The sequence below is a fragment of the Gobius niger genome (assembly GCF_951799975.1).
Source record: "Gobius niger genome assembly, chromosome: 7".
NCBI lineage: Eukaryota > Metazoa > Chordata > Actinopteri > Gobiiformes > Gobiidae > Gobius > Gobius niger.
In genome coordinates this window covers 9,831,385-9,847,898 of record NC_136858.1, presented here as the reverse complement: position 1 = coordinate 9,847,898, position 16,514 = coordinate 9,831,385, and the positions used below count along the sequence as shown (strand labels likewise).

At 41.9% G+C, this 16,514-nt stretch overlaps 1 protein-coding gene across 4 annotated transcripts; it reads left to right on the top strand.

The window, feature by feature from the left end:
- The first annotated feature begins 739 nt into the window (after window positions 1-739).
- Window positions 740-15,192, top strand: LOC306965486 (protein ZNF365-like). 4 transcript variants are annotated; one of them, XM_079559955.1, is made up of 7 exons: window positions 740-952; window positions 5,229-5,561; window positions 6,952-7,181; window positions 9,562-9,871; window positions 12,106-12,277; window positions 12,357-12,403; window positions 14,513-15,192. In XM_079559955.1, exons 2-7 carry the CDS (start codon window positions 5,239-5,241, stop codon window positions 14,727-14,729), a joined length of 1,299 nt encoding a protein of 432 aa, XP_079416081.1. In that variant the 5' UTR covers window positions 740-952; window positions 5,229-5,238; the 3' UTR covers window positions 14,730-15,192. The 4 variants fall into 4 exon arrangements, with proteins under 4 accessions (XP_079416081.1, XP_079416080.1, XP_079416083.1 ...); XM_079559954.1 differs by having other exon boundaries at window positions 12,354-12,403; XM_079559957.1 differs by lacking the exon at window positions 14,513-15,192 and adding an exon at window positions 12,463-12,591.
- Window positions 15,193-16,514: the final 1,322 nt, after the last annotated feature.

Sequence of the window (16,514 nt, the reverse complement as noted above, 5' to 3'; positions counted from 1 at the left end):
GGCAAGTAACAGTTCATTTACACTTTAATTAACTCCAGTCGAGAAGCTTTTAGATTTGGGTTAAACCGAACTGGAGAAAATGCGCTCGGTTAAAGTGGGGGTTAAGAGTAAGGACATAAAAAACATAGAATTATATACAAAAAACCTATGAGCTTCATTTATTGGTGTTAAAGCGGGGGTATTATGTTTTTTTCAATCACATAGCACCAGTCTATATCACACTACAATGATGACGAAACCTTCTGTTGGTCTGTAAATGCAGTAAATTAAAACAACTGCCTTGTATAAAATTGCTCTCTCAAAATGGCTGTAGTGAATGTCTTGAAATAGACCTCTGTCTCTTTAAGAACCTCTGACCCTTTCCGACACGCCCCCTCCACACGCTGTCTGTGGCATCAGTGGGGAGGGGGCTCTGCTGAGGAGCAGTGGTTGGTTACTCGGCTGGTGACAAAAGCTCGGAGGCGTCTCCAGGAGGTGGGGGCGTTCCTAGGAGGACTCAGGCAAACCTATCCCTAAAATGGCTGCCATCAGAGTTTTTACAGATTACTCAAAAATACGTGAATGTGCCATGGCAACACTTCAGGCATGTTTTTTATGAGGGAATGACATAATAACATGATGTAAAGCTTGAAAAAGTCGATTTTGCATAATACCCCCCTTTAAAACTCGCAACCGGAAGTCACTGTCACGCCCATGCCTTTAATTTGAAAACCTTACGGAAACGCCGCGAAACGCAGTTGCTTCGGTCGCGTTCGCTTCACCAATGGCTTCACCGCTGCTGGTCCTGAGCCTGAGCGGTTCCCATTGAGCTGAATGAATGACATCATGCGGTCTGCTGCTGTGTACGAGCCCGTGTGTGTGAGCCGTGTGTGATCCTCCTCCTTCTTCCCACCCCGTGTATGTGCCTCTCCGCCCGGGATCCAGCTGCGGCCATGTCCCCCTGCTCCTCACGGTGAGTCACGGTCCCTCCGCACGAGCCCCCTGCACAACACCTGCACGTGAGCCCTTTAGCCGTACAAGCACGAGCTTCAAACAAAACAACACAACAATAGAAGAACAAGGTGCTCCTGCTGCAGCTAACCGTAGCCCGTGTGCAGGTGCAGCTAGTGGGCCAACGCAGACGGTTAATACGCGCTAAATGGACCTGTTACTCCGTCATTACATCTACAGATAGGTTCAAGGGAGTCATTTTAGGAGGACATGACAGCCGTGTTCGTTTTACCTGGTGCGTGCAGAGATGAGTCACACGGCCATTTGCCTATTATGTTGTGCCTTTTATTATTGCATGACCATTTATGTAACATTGCTCCGTGGATGTATTAGTCCCACATAAAGGCTGATGTCAATGCTAAATCATTCGCTGTCAAGCTATTCTTCTCAAGCTGAAGATATATATTATTATGAGGGAGCATGTTAAATAGCCTTAATTGCAAATCATAAAATGTGTATATGTTATTTCGGGCTGCGCTAGCTCTTCATGCTAGATCAAAATGGCAAGATCAAAAAGTCAATACGTGCTGTTATTTTCACTCCTCTTTTTCAGGTTTGACCTTTGCCCCAGTTCAAATCTTGAAGCTGGCTTGACTTTGCCTCGTTGGTGGATGTATTGTTGGCTTGGCAATTCCACCCAGCAGAGAGGACATTCTGTGAAATAACTCGTTCAATACTAGTAGCAGGCAATGGATGCATGGTGCCTTTTTTGTATTCAGAGAAGAGGTCGACTGATATATCGGCCGGTCGATATATCGGGCTGATATTTGGGGATTTTACAATGTTGCCTATCGGCCGATCTTGCATCACTGAAAGCCGATATCTCCGGGTCCGAAGGTGATAGAGACTTCTAGTTTTTGCATTGGAAAGAGCGAAGTCAGGGCTTTAAAACGAGTCCTCCCATTTAGGTATATTCACTAAATGTCAGTCAATATGAACATCCATCCATCCATCCATTTTCTTCCGCTTTATCCGGGGCCGGGTCGTGGGGGCAGCAGTCTCAGCAGAGATGCCCAAACTTCCCGATCCACACACACCTCCTCCAGCATGCTGTACGTTATTTTGAAGCACAGAATCATTTTTAGTTGTAACTTCCGCAATTGTATTTTTGATCGCTGCGCAAAATGCCTCAGCTAGCAACAGTATGCTAATGCTAACGGCAGCTAATAAAAGCTGGGACAGAAACTATGATTGAATCACGTACAGCAGGGGTCGGCAAGTTCTCTCGGTGGAAGGCCGGGTTTCTTCATCGTCAAAAGACCAAGGGCCGGACCCTCCAATTAAAGCAATTGAAGTAAAGCATCACTTTCTACATATGCCAGTGTTGTACATCATATACAGTGGAAAAATGTCCATCTTAAATTAGATAAATTATTAAAATTCGCTTGAATAAAGTTTTTTTTTAATTTTTTTTTACATTTGAGTCTGTTTGAACTAATCTAAGATCAGATAAAAACACCAATGCCAATGGAACAAATAGAAATCCCCCAAATTAACGTTTACTGTAATTTTTTTTTAATTTTTCACTGGAAATTATACAAAATAATCTGAATTAAAAAAAAACTTGTGCTTGTTCCATTGGCAAGAATAGGTTATATCTGCTTTAAGGCCAGACCAAATCTACTCGCTCTTTAGATTAAATCTCTTAATTCAAGTTGATTTAAGTCATTTCTTAGTATTCTTAGAGCATTCTTTTAGGATTATGGCCTAAAAGGGTGCTCTGCTAAGACATTTTAAGGAATTGACAGTATTTTTAACATTTCTAGAGTACTTTAACAGGCATTTCATCTCTGATTTGGGTCTAAATATTTCTCAAAATCATCTCGAGGGCCAGAGTTTGATGATGGAGGGCCAGTTTTGGCTCCCGGGCCTGATGTTGCCTACTCCTGACGTACAGTAATAAAATAAAGTATTTATGTTTTTACAGGATTATCGACCAGACATTTGAAAAAAATAGTCAAAAATATTGGCTGTGCATATCAGCTTTGGCCAATAAAAATCCAAAATAATTAGCATTGGCCTTAGAAAAAACCCTATCGGTCGACCTCTAATTCATACGCATTACATTGCATCGTTCATAGATTCCCTACACCCAGTGCTGAAGCTACTATTGCCCCGAGGTAGACTGAAGACTGTGGGTGAAGTGTCTTGCCCATGGACACAAAGACAGCTGGAATGGAACTGCCATGTTCCTGGTTATAAGCAGTGGTGGTCAAAGTACTTCATTTTATGACTTGAGTAAAGACTGATCAAACAGTACTCTGATAAAAGTAAAAACCGCTCGGGCAAATTATTACTAAAGTTAAAGTACTGAAGTATTTGCTGTACAGTATAATACTTGTAATAGTAATACGTAAGTAAAATGTATGAATCATTATAAATACCTGTAAGCGCTGTGAATAAAACTTTGCGTCTTCAAAAACAGAAAGATGACGCTCAAATCCACCACCAGTAGGGCAACGCAAACCTTCCTTGTCGCAAGTCAGTGACATGAACAGTCACTCAAAGGTTTCAAATGAGGGCCTGCTGCCTGATGTGGCTATGCTTGTTGCGCTAACCTGTAATTGTGAACGGCAATATTGTTTCCCGAGAATAGAGGGGACTACATTGCCACATACTCTTTTAAATACATATCAACTATCAGCTAAAATTGCATTAAAAAACACATTTAGTTTAAGCTGCCCTAAGTGATGTCTTTTTGAATTAGTTTTGTCAGTAGGTGTCTGTAGTGAGCCCTGCTCTGCCCCTCCTCCCATCCTCACCTGGCTTTCCTCACCCACGCCCCTCACTCCCCTCCACCATAGACCATACGCTGCTCTGATTGCATTCAATACGGAAATCTCATTAATCTTGTGTGAAACACACATTTATCAGCATAAAAAAATATGTAGCAAAGTAAACTTTTAAGACATGTTATTATTTGCTAAACTGCAACTTTCAACTTTTTTGGCATTAGACCACAAATTTAGAATTAAGTTTGCAATCCAGAACTTTTTTTTCCCTGCAACCCTTGAACGCCACACTACCTCAACATACACACCGGCAGAACAAAAAAAATTGCCTTCCGTAATCATGAGGAGAAAGAAGAGCTGACAGCTCCTGTAGATGTTTGACTATTAAACAAACGGACATATGATGAGGATTTCAGCTGCACCAGAGCAGGACCCTCAGATGTTACTTTTGTAAATTTCTGTCATTATGAAACTCTGACTGTGTTAGCCCCTTACTGTTGCTTCTGCTGCTTCAAACATGTGCTGTCTCTCCACATGATTGTGTTTAAATGGTGAGGCGTGTGGTGCGCGGTGTGCAGTGAGGCAGGGAGCTCATTCTTTGTGAATGTGGTGCATCTAGCAATACCATGTGGGAATGCAAGTATGCCGGTCCGGCAAAAAGGGGTTGCTTATAGTAGCTTTAAAGTCTGCTTTAAGCACATTTACTAGGTAGCCAAAGACTGGCTTCTAGACCACCAGTCCTGTCCACACTAAAAGTACCAGACGGGTATTTGGCCATCAGATGACACCCTCGTCGCGGGTATTGTCTGATGGCTACTAGTTTACTAGTGTCTTAATGTTATCTTGTGTATGTGTTGTATAGACTAAAAAACTGTTGCACTTTATAATTCTGCACGTTACGATTTGTAACTTGCCAATATTGCACCTTGTAACTTGCACTTTGCATTTGTTTATTGCACTTGTAGTTGTAAATTGCCTGTGATATGTAATTTTAATTGTGTAGGACGATAGATGGAAATTAGCATAGAGCTAAATCTGGTGCAGCCTTCGTTTTAATGTAACTGCAGACTGTCCTTTCAATAAACTAAACTAAACTGAACTAAATTAATGCACAAGTGAAGGTCTTTTGGTGATGGTGATTTCAATTATAATTTGTGTTATTATTGTTTCCCAAATTGTGCCGCCCTAGTTTCAAATATAATCAACTGATTTACAGATTAAAGATGAGAGGTTTTTAGTTTTTACTCAATTTTATTTATTCTTTTAAATAAGAACTGCTTGTTCCTCCACTGGTCTTGGAGAGACAGTTCTCTGCAATCAAACAACTGCATATTGTTTATCTTTGCATCCCTAAAAATGGCACCGTTATTGTAATTTTCCCATATGAACCTGAATTCTCCAACCCAGAGGAGAACATAACGTTTCCCAAAATAACTTCCTATTAATAGAAAAGCACTGCTATAAAAAGACACTTACTGTTATAACAGTTCTCTTCCCTCTCTGCAGCTGAGTGGTGATGCAGCAGAAGTTGTGTTCCCGCGGCGTTGGCTCCTTCTTCTCGGACAGGAGCGGTCAGGCCCTCGCTGACCCCGCCCCTGTCCCGCCATGTGAGCCGGCCTACGCCCGACACTCCTACTGCTCTCCAGAGGACACTTCTCTGAGCAACTTCAGCATCACCGGGAAACTGCCCGACCCCGTCACCACCGCCGCCATCCCCTGGTACGATATGAGCCTCCCCACGCGCAGAGGGCCCGCGAGCTGCACCGGGCGGCCCCCTCACATCCGCTCCCTCAGCGACAGCCGGGACAGCGGGTACCCACACTCCTACGGCTCCGTCAGGTAGGCATTTGGGTTGCTTGAAGCTACAATATTTAGGTTTTAGCCATGTTGCAGCGTTACCTGGAGGTAGTTTTTTCTTGTACTGCTGAAGTCAAAACTCCTCCGCATTATTAAAGCACATAATCCGTTACCAGACTCGCTCTGAGCTCAAATCGATTTGTTAACATGCCGTGTGCTAAATGTGAAAGCCTGTTGTTTTATAGCGTGTCATTCTCACAGCTGCCTGCAGAGGGTGCTACACAGATTCAAAATCATAATCAGCCCAATCTCTCAGTCCTTATTGTGATTATTTTACATAGACATTATTATTTTGTGTCAAGGATGATTTTTTCCAAAGTACTGATTGAGCCTCAATTATCTTTCTATAATCTTCAAGAAATACCTACAAAACAATATCAGTCATCTCACATTTTATACTGTATGTCATAATTACATAACAACATACAGCATTTCAAATTTGCTTTTAAAGTAGTACTAAGTAACGTGTACTGCTTTTGTGTACCATTGTGTACATCCAATTACACAATGGAGATATTTTTTTTCACTCAAACTTGGCTGTAAATACTGCTAAAGTGGTGCTAGCCCGCAGTTAGCTTTGCCCGTTAGCCTGTTAGCTTCTTCTTAATGATTCCATCAGTGTGTATTGGGGCCTCCGACCGGGAGGCAGGAGAGTTGCAATTGTGGTTTTCTGGCCAGAGACAACAGGGGGAGATGAAAGACCCCCACTCATCCCATTAACACTTGTATTATCCCCAGAGGGACTACGGAGAGGATTTGTTGAGGTAAACAAGTTACGTAATACTGCTTTAAAGTGGATAAAATACAAATTTTATATAATTATTTCTGTTGGGTTATTAGAAGAATTGTTTCTTAAATCTATTTCTTAGGTGTTTTTGTTGTAAATATCATTTTTATGTTATGTTTTATCTGACCTAGACACTAAACTCATGGAATTTGTCATTGAAAAGTTTTGGAATTTGAAGAAACGTATGTAGGAGTCCTTAAATTAGGCAGTGATTTGGCGTCCCTTCTTCGTGGGCTCCCTGCACAGCTATGCAAGCTAAAATGATGACAATAATGCGTTTATGGAGTTTTTGTAATTTTGTTAAGGGTCATGGAGGAAACCCTATGGTTTGCGGTTGTTTCTGTGTAGACAGGTCCTCCCACTTTCCCTCTCACTAAAAATCATGTAAAGTAGGCATTAGAGGTCGACTGATACAGGTTTTTCTAAGGCCGATGCCGAGGGAATCAGGCCAATGCCCCAACGCTAATAAATGATCTCCCCTGTGATTTGCTAATTGCGTCCATTACAATCGCAGTTTCAATACAATTGTGATTCTTTGCACAGCCCTAATGACAGTATTTCTTGTAAATGATGCCCTTCTGTCAGGAGGAGAACCCAGAGTGTGGGAGTGGGCACTCACGCAGACGAGGGAGAGGAGGACGAGGAGGACGAGGAGGACGGAGCCTCGGAGGAGGAGGGCGCAGAGGAGGAAGAGGAGGAGGAGCCAGAGACGCACAGGAAGCACCACCATCACTACAACCACCGGCACATCCTGTACCCCCCGCCCTCTCCACTGGGACCGCCGCCGGACCCCGACCATGACCTGGAGCTCATCGGTGCGTACAAATGAACTCAAAATTGCCTGTGAATAAAAGTTGGGACGGCAAACAAATGGATAAAGGGTGGATAAATGTAGAAGCATTGCTAACATTGCAATATATGTCAGGAATCCTTTACTGTCCAGACTAGGGCTGCAACAAACACTTATTTTGGCAATGGCTCTTGGTTTGCGTGTGTGAGCGTGGTGTCCTGCACTGGTCAGCTCCTCCACCTCCTACTTCCCTTTCCTCCTGCGCAGCTCCCTCCGCTCCATAACTGTCTTTCACCATCTTCTGGGAAGTGTGTAGCAGACAAATATAATGGTGATGAATGATGAATACGTAATTGTCAGATGCAAGGATCTGTTTTGCAGTTTAGCAGCTCTGTATTAACAGAAAATACAAATTTAAGACATTTTACAAAGACATGAAAAACAATTGTCCACTCGCCATAACACACTTTTATGAGTTAAGTAATAATCTTCTATTGTCTTATTCTCCAGTGAACGTACATTAGTCAGAACAATAGTAGGGATGGAAGGCATGTGTGGCTTACCTGCAAGTTTTGCCCAGATACCTCTTCGTTTGTTGGTTTTGGTTTCCTGCAGCGCCCCTTGTGACGCCTCCAGTGTACTGCAGACGTGGGGGCCTCTTCAAGATACACACATGCACGCACATGCACACACACACAAAAACACAAAAACACAGCAAAGATGTACAAAAGTATCCAGTAAAACAACACAAAAGCAACAGATCCATAAAAAAACACTGCTGTACCAACAGAGCGGGTAGTTGCTGCTTGCAGACAGATCATATTTATGACATTTACAATGTACGAAATACTCCACAGACCCTCACTTTAAAAAGTATTTTTTCAACATTTTCATGTCATTTTTGCTCTTTTTGAGTCTGTACTTACCAGTAAATGACGAATAGATTTGTAAAAGAGTTAAATAGCTAATTAAATAGCTGTTTCGAGCCTAGAACACACGCTGATGAGCAAATACAGTTCATGTGCATCATTGATACTGATGAGGATTTTTAACTCAATTTCCATCCATCCATCCATCCATCCATCCATAATTGAAATAAAATATGTCTTAACTGGGTCTGAAACAGAAAAAAACACCTTACTGTTTCTTTTCTTATCACTAAAGTTTAAACAAAATCATCTTTAATTAAAATAAATGAATGAATGAAAGTTTAAAATTGCCGATGGTGCAGAGTCCCACCTGTAGAAGCCCATGTACCACCAGGAGTACAAGTACCACACTGTGGTAGACTCATATGTAGCATGTCATGACTAATTTGGTGTAAGAGCTGAAATATTGTCTCTGCTCCTCTAAGCTACGCAGACTTTTTCTAGGTCACACTGAGCTTGGACATCATCATTACCATGTGTTGCACCAATCCCCCGAAGAGCTGGAGAAAGTCTCTTGGAAAAGAAAAGTAGGGTTCAGGGCGGGTTATATTTGTCTTTTGATGGAGAGATTTCTTTTGGATCATGGGTCAGTCGCAACTTTTTAGATTGAAAGAGTTCTATTATTTATTCCTTTTCCACGTATTCAGAATGACCCTGTGCACTTCTTTTACTTATGAGCCTTAGGTGGTGTTATTTTACTGAGAGTTTGTAGCCAAGATGATACTCTCCCGATCAAAAGTTTAAGACCAGTTGAAAAATTGTTAAAAAATCGCATTTTGCATGGTTAGATAAGATAAGATAATCCTTTATTGAGCTCACAACGGAGAAATTCACTACATTCGGCATTCAATAAGATCACTCAGGGTGTGCAAAATAGACAGGAAATGTGCAAGCAGTTAATATAGTAAAGGTTCCAAATCATGACGTCCCAATGGTAAAGGCAAAAAAAATCTTGTTTAGATTGTGGTCAGGTTCTTGAGCTGCAAAAGCAGAGCCTCTCGCAGTACACCATCGATGCTGAGGGGGGACACAGTAAAACAGTCATTTTGAATTTCTTAAAAGATCCTGAGGGTTATGGAACAAAAAAGTCAAGAAGTGGAAAACCCCCAAAAATGTCCCCAGCACTGAGCCGGAGGATCCTCGACCCAAATGAAGGCTGTTACTGGAGCCGTTTTTTTGTCTCGCTCCAATTTCTTCATTAAGATCCAACCATGCAAATTATATATTTTTTTTTACAATTTTTGACGTTGTCGTTATACATGACTCTATTTACCTACTGTAGATGCTTGCAGATCAACGTTTTCAGAATAAACGGTAGATGCTTCTGAAATGTGACTTATCGAGCGTGTGTAGAAATGCAGAAAGTCTTTTATGAATTGTTTTGAATAGCTACTTAATCAGCCTAAAGCATTATCGAGATCACCTCAGGTCAGATCCTTGCCTAACCGTAGACCTGGATATTGTCTGTCCCCTCAGATCAGACCTCATACTGCGGTTTGGAGACAGCCGCGGCCTCAGCGGCCGTGCGCCGACGCCTGGCCCACTTCCTGCGGGCCGCAGACAGCACTATGCAGCGGCGCCTGGCCAAAGTGAGCACGGAGCTGGCCCAGACCGACACAGAGCTGCTGTGCGAGAGGGCCCACTCCCAGCACCTGGCCCAGGAGAGGCGTGAGGTGGCCCAGAGGGAGCGCTCCCTCAGCAGGCAGGTGGACGTGGCCGTCATGGTCATCGCGGCGCTGAGGGAACAGCTCAACGCCTCGGAGAACGAGCTGGAGAGGAGAGAGAGGTATTGCTGATGTAAACTCTACTTTGTTTGAGAACACATCATCTACAACCAAACTGTGTGACCTTCTTGCTCTGTTCATCAATTATCAGTGTTGTAGTTCATAAATGAGCTTGTATAAGATAAAAAACATCATGATGTTTTAAATATTTGCACAATAAGAAGTAGAGATTACCATGAACAAAAAGAAACCAAATTGCAAATGATTGAGGATGATTTTCCTTTTACAGCGAGACATAACAACTACTTTACACAAATCTAGAACTATTATGCAACAATATAATCCGGCTATTGTTACGTCATAAATACCTATATGTTAATTCTTGCCATGAGCAGCTCTTAACTCACAATTAGTGATTTAGCGATTTTACGATTAATCGCTTGGCTGTAAATTGGAAATGAAAATTATATATATATATATTTTATCACATAAAGCTACAGTGGCGCCGCTTGAGGACGTGTTGATGGAGTAAACTTAAAGTAAATGTTTGTTGAGGGCTCTTAGTGGCTCTGACTGGATGAGACACAGACAGATATTTATGGAATTTACAATGAACAAAACACTACATACTCTAACTATAAAAACAAAGTAAGTTTTCATCAAAAATACTACATTTTCATGTCATTTTTGCTCTATTTAAGTCTGTATGAACCAGAAAACAATTAATTGATTACTAAAATAGTTGTTGACTCTTTCAATAATCGATTAGTCGTTGATTAATCGATTAGTTGTTACAGCTCTAGGCTAAATCAGTCGAGGTATCGACACACGTGTCAAGCACAGAAAGCGACACCTCGGCTGAGCTGTGTCATGTGTGTATCATTTTAAGAAAAGTCACATGACCAGCACTTTCACTGTGTCATGTAGTATCATGTAGTGTCATACGCAACGTGCAGCAGTGAGCAGCAGGGGGTGCCAGGTGAGCAAGAGCAACACCTGGCTCATTTTGTCATTTGGGACTTATGCACCGGGCGCCAATCCCATAGGTGCTGCTGTGCTCGAGTGCCCGCCCCGGGCCATCCAAATCTTTGGACACCAGACGAATCTGCCTGGTCATTTGACTTGACATCCACGGTTAAACAAAACTATGTGAGCAGTTTTCCTCTTTCTAAAGCATGGTCAATCCTGACTATTTGGTGTTGAGTTCGCTTTTTTTCAGGCTCACTGCTGCAATGCTTTTTCACCAACAGATGGCGCCGATACAATGAAGCCTACCAACACTGTGTGGAACAGGGTGACACAATTTTGAAAGTGTGTGACACACCCTTTGAGGTTATCATCTGGCCATCATGACTCACAATCCCTAACGCAGACCAGCACAAGCTTTTTCTACGAGTTGTTTTCCTGATTTTGTTAGGGTTATAAAACTCCTGAGAAGGCATAAAAACAACCAAATGTATGTGATTTGAAATAGTACTGTATATTAGGTGCAACAGCCTCACAAATAGCGAATTTGCCATTTCCCAAATTGCACTCACGATTTAGCTCCTGTCTTCATAAATAATCCCTAGGGGTGGTCTGAGATTCAAATTCCGTGAGCGAGACTGTCCATTGAGTCCACGAGAATGAGACGAGGGATGGGGATTTATATCTTTTTATCAATTTCAATGAAGTCTGCAGGTTCAAACAGTGAGACAGCGGTCCCAAGCGATAGCTATCTTTCTTTTTTAAGTGTCAGTCAGTATATTAAGTAGACACAGTTAGATAACTATTGCCTCAGTATTCCCTTAAGCCATATAAGCAGGAAGTTGGTGTATATCTATTTAAATATATATATATATTACAAGATTACTTACTTTACCAGACAAGGATATGTAACAGGAGACATACAAGAAAAACTCCTGCACGACTCCTTTTTGACATTGTCTTGTGAAAGTGGGACCAAAACACTACAATAAATATCACAAAAGAGTCAGACAGTGTGCGGAAGATTTCTGTAATTTCACAAGTCTTTTCAAGAAATGCGACTTTTATTTCGATTTATCATAGAAAAGATCCCAAATCAGCAATTGATGTTTTTTAAATCAAAATGCAATTTTCAGTACACACATCCTAAATATGTCCAGAAGCATTCACAAGGATCAGTTGTCTTTACAGAACATGTTTGTAGGAGTCTAAAGTACAGCTTTTGTAGGCTTTACAGATTGCTAATTGTGACCTTTCAAAGTGCGCTCCTCCTTCCCCATCAAAGGCGAATTGAACTATAAGCCTCCTTTGCACATCCCTTTTCTTGCAGAGAGGTGATCACCATTCAGAAGTTCCTGGAAGCCGCGGCGAGGCAGGAGACGAGCGGCAAAGTTCGGATACAGCACTTTATCGAGAACCTGCTGAGCCGCATCGCTCTGGCGGAGAAGCTGGTGGAGTATTACCAGGTGAACGGCAGCCCACCACAGAGCAACCTCTACAAGGTACAAACACAGGCTTCACACGTAAACGGCAAACAAACGAGTGGGCGTCGTCTCAACTTACCTGTTTACCTTTCAGCAGCACCAACCGCCGACTGATAATGGACCTCACAGAATTACTAAAAGCAAGTAAGTACCACGAGATAGCTTTTTTATTCATTCTCTATAACTTGCGTAATCCATACTAGTCTAGATACGGACACACCATGGGCCAGATCTTGTGCTGGCGCTCGGAGGGGCGCAGGCTCTGGGCCAATTATTTTCCAAATGGCAGAGCTATGTGCTTTGCACCTTCGCCACTTGTGAGAGGGCGTCATTATTTGCAAGATTCACAGTGCGCGGGAGATTCAAATTGTCACATGTTACACGACCTCTCCAACGCACCTGTTACTGGAACAGATGTGCGAAGCATCCGCTCTCTGCATGTCTCGAGAGAGAAAGAGCTACAGCCATCCATGGTGGCCAACGCAAAACAAAACATGTTCACCCTCCACTCCCCTACAACCCCTCGCCAGGCCGCGGAGTCGATCTGGTTGGAGGAAAAAAAGTGTCTCCACCCCTGTACTTCCCAAATGTGCTAAGTCTGGAGTGGCAAGATCACAAAGTACGCTCCTCCTAATGGTATGCAATCATCTGCGTTTTGAGACACAAGATCGGGCCCCATAAGTTTCTCTGATGGTCTTTCTGTTGACTTTCGGAATAACTAAGAGATGCCCACCGGATGAGCGCAGGGACTGTGAAGGCTTATAAGGTAAAAGCAATTCTGAAAGATAAGAAGGACCAAGACATTTAAAACAGCCTTGAATGACATGGTGTGCTTGAGATTCCTTTGCCTGAGTATTTTTGGAATATAACTTGAAGTATGTGTAGAAAATTGGCCTAGGTTTACAGGTGTAGTTATATGCAATTATACTACAACACCAGTAGAGGGCGGACTTCTTCTTAGGCCAGGGCCACACATCCCGTGTATCTCCCAAAGCTTAGGGCGGATTCTAACTTTCGATCCACCTCAATGAAAGCTAAGTACAAACAGGCAACGCATGGTAAAAATGCTTACGAAACCACGAGATGTGACCAAAGTAGTAACGATTTACATAATATTGGTCCTTTAAACTATACGGCAGCAGTTGTAGCAGGTGCCCGATCCCGCCAGACCTCGGAAGCTCAGCAAGGGCCCAGTTGGTGCTTGGATGGGAGACGGTTTGGGAACACCAGGAAGCCTGGGTGAATGTAGTTTGTGAGTGAGTGAGTGGTTGGTGGTGGGCGGAGGGGCCGATGGCACAGACTGGTTACCTCGCTTCCATCAGTCTACCCCAGGGCAGCTGTGGCTACAATAGTAGCTTACCACCACCAATTATGGAGTGAATGAATAATGCAATGTAAAGCGTCTTTGAGTGTCCAGCGCTATATAAAATAATAATATAAAAAATGTATCATTAATAATATTATAATTCTTAATATTACTGTATGTTGATTGTGATTGTCTATTCTACTCAAGAACTCATGTTTCTGTTAATTTTTGGGATTTCTTTTATTTGACTCGGGTGATTTGCGTTCATGATGGAAAATTTGGGAATTAATATTATAGAATTTTACTAATCATAAAGTAAATGTATCGAATTATGTTGGATGTGTTGCAGTGTTCATTTTGTCGACTAAAATATCTTAATTTATTGTCATAATTTTAGTCAAAGTAATATTTTTGCTGAATAAAATTTGATGAACTAAATTAAAAGTTGTTTATGACACTAAAACGGTGACTAAAATGTACAGATATTATGTCAAAATATATTTCTAACTACCTAAATAAAAATCAAAACATGCAGTGACAGTTTGAAAAACCCTTGTGTCATTTTCATTCTGTCAAAGGAACAGCTCTGTGAAACATTATACTAAATGTTATAAATATTAAGTTGACCAAATTAATCTTAGATTTAGTCGACAAAATGTCTTCGCAATTTTAGTCGACTAAAACTATGTTAAAATTGAAAAGTATTATTTGACAAAATCTTGACTAAATTTAAAATGGCATTTTCGTCAAATGGCGAAGACTAAAACTAAATAAAAATGTGTTATTAGGACTGCTTAAATAACCACTGCATCTGATTTATTTTTTTAACCTTCAATTCAATTTATGCCCCTCCTTCTAAATTACTTTCAGTTTGAATTTGGCTGATCAGACCATCACTCATCATTATCATCTCTGATTATTCTGCCCATTTTGGAACCGTCCGTCAGGTCGGCCGGGGGTCCGCTGTGCTCTGGTTTCTACGAGCACAGGAGCCAGTGCCACATGTTTCGGGGGCCGGGGCTGAGTAAAGCGTGTGTCGAGCGGGACCTGGAGCGGGAGCACAGGGAGAGGCTGGCACACTCCTCCAGACTCTTCTGCAGACCGGAACACAGAGACGACATCTGGAACTACCAGAGGCGGCGCTCTACCGGGTACGAGGCGTAGAGCGGAGCGGCGTCACTGTGTGCTGCAGGTCTGACTGCAGCGTGGCGTGAGTAAACTGGCACATCTGCTCCGGACTCTGTAGGACCTGTCTGCGCTTTCAAAGACAACCGAGAGCTTTGATTCTGTCGGAAAGATGTCTCTGTGATAGCTGGAGGTTTGGAGCGCTTACTGGTCTCTGGGCCTCAGGACTTTCACAAGGAAAAAGTGGCATTTAAAAAAAAAAAACATGGTTAAATTTCAGGCCACGAGAGGAGAGGCAATGGGGAAGGTGTTTCTAAGTCATGGACTGATTTTCAAGTTTGTAGACAGGTGAAGAAGGAGCTCAGCATTGCACGCCCTCCACACTCCAGCTCTGTTCCCAGAAGTAAACCTTCCATGCACTTTTCTAATGTAGACTTTATTGGGACAAACAAAAAAACAGCCTCCTCTGTTGATGCTTGTAAGGCTTGTTTAAAATTCTTAGTTGTTTCAGTTTTACATCCATTTGCTTTTTTTTTTTTATTCATTTAGCTTATATTCTGGGTTTTATCCTATATATATATATATATATATATATATATATATATATATATATATATACTTTTTTTATATATAGTATTGCTTGTTATATAGGCTATATATTGTTATTTTTGCAATCCATGCTAATTTGTGCTTTGAAGACAGAGTGGGCTTCAAGGTGGACGGGACTGCTGAGCTCCATCGAGCAAGCCAGCCACTTACATCCTCCTCTCTGCACTGAACCACGAAGAACATATTTAAAACCATCATACTGTAAATATAATGAACGAAATCAGATGTCTTTGCGAGCACAGACAGAAAAGGTCGAGCTCGGACCTGGGCCAAACCTCACATCGCGCCTACATTTACTGCTTTAAGGGCCATATCCAAAACATAAAACCACAACACTTTCAGACAACTTGGATTTGGAGTTTAGAATAATGTGTAAGTGTGTAGGACAAGTCCTATGGCCTTGTATGCAGAAGTCCTCAGAGACATTTCAAGTAACAATTCCATAAATGAGTTTCATGGATCTAGATAAACCTGCCATAATTGACCTTTCACAAAGCTAGCTCCATAAAGCTGCAGACTCCACTGCAAAACAATGGTACAATACATACCAGCACTGAGCAGAAGCACTTTTTTTTGCTGCCAACTTCCAAAAACCCTACCAGACAAAGAAGAACAAGAAAAATGTTGACGTGATCTGCCTATGGAGTATATAAATCAGACAATGGGCACAACAAGATATGAGGGAGTCGAGTTCTTTCCCAAAGCCGAAAACACAACTGGAGCACTGCCTACAAAGGATCAAACAATGTAGACAGCCTACGCCCAGCTAAATGTCTCAAAAATAAACAAGCATACTGTCCATACGTCTACTCTAAGGTAATGCTAGGCTAACACCTTAGCTAGCTAACTAACTAACTACTGACAGTCACATAAAGTTACACAAACCGGAGCTGTTTGGCTTAACTTTAACTGCGCCGGTGAACATTTACAAGCCTGAGTCTACATCTTACAGTGGTGTTAAACAAATGTCCTAAAATGTCCATCGTACACTTCTTTTTTTTTGTCAAACGTTTAGCTGTCTCCCTTTATGATGAATATACTGTGCATTTTGTCACAGTTTTAACAATAACTGGCTGCAGCTTATTATCATTGGGCACCTGTAGGTTTAGCTAGTGTTAGCTAACTTTAGCAAACAGAAGCAATGCTCATATTTTGAACAATACAACCAAAATAAGAGAGTGCTTACCTGGCGGTGCAAGAGCACACCGCTGTGCT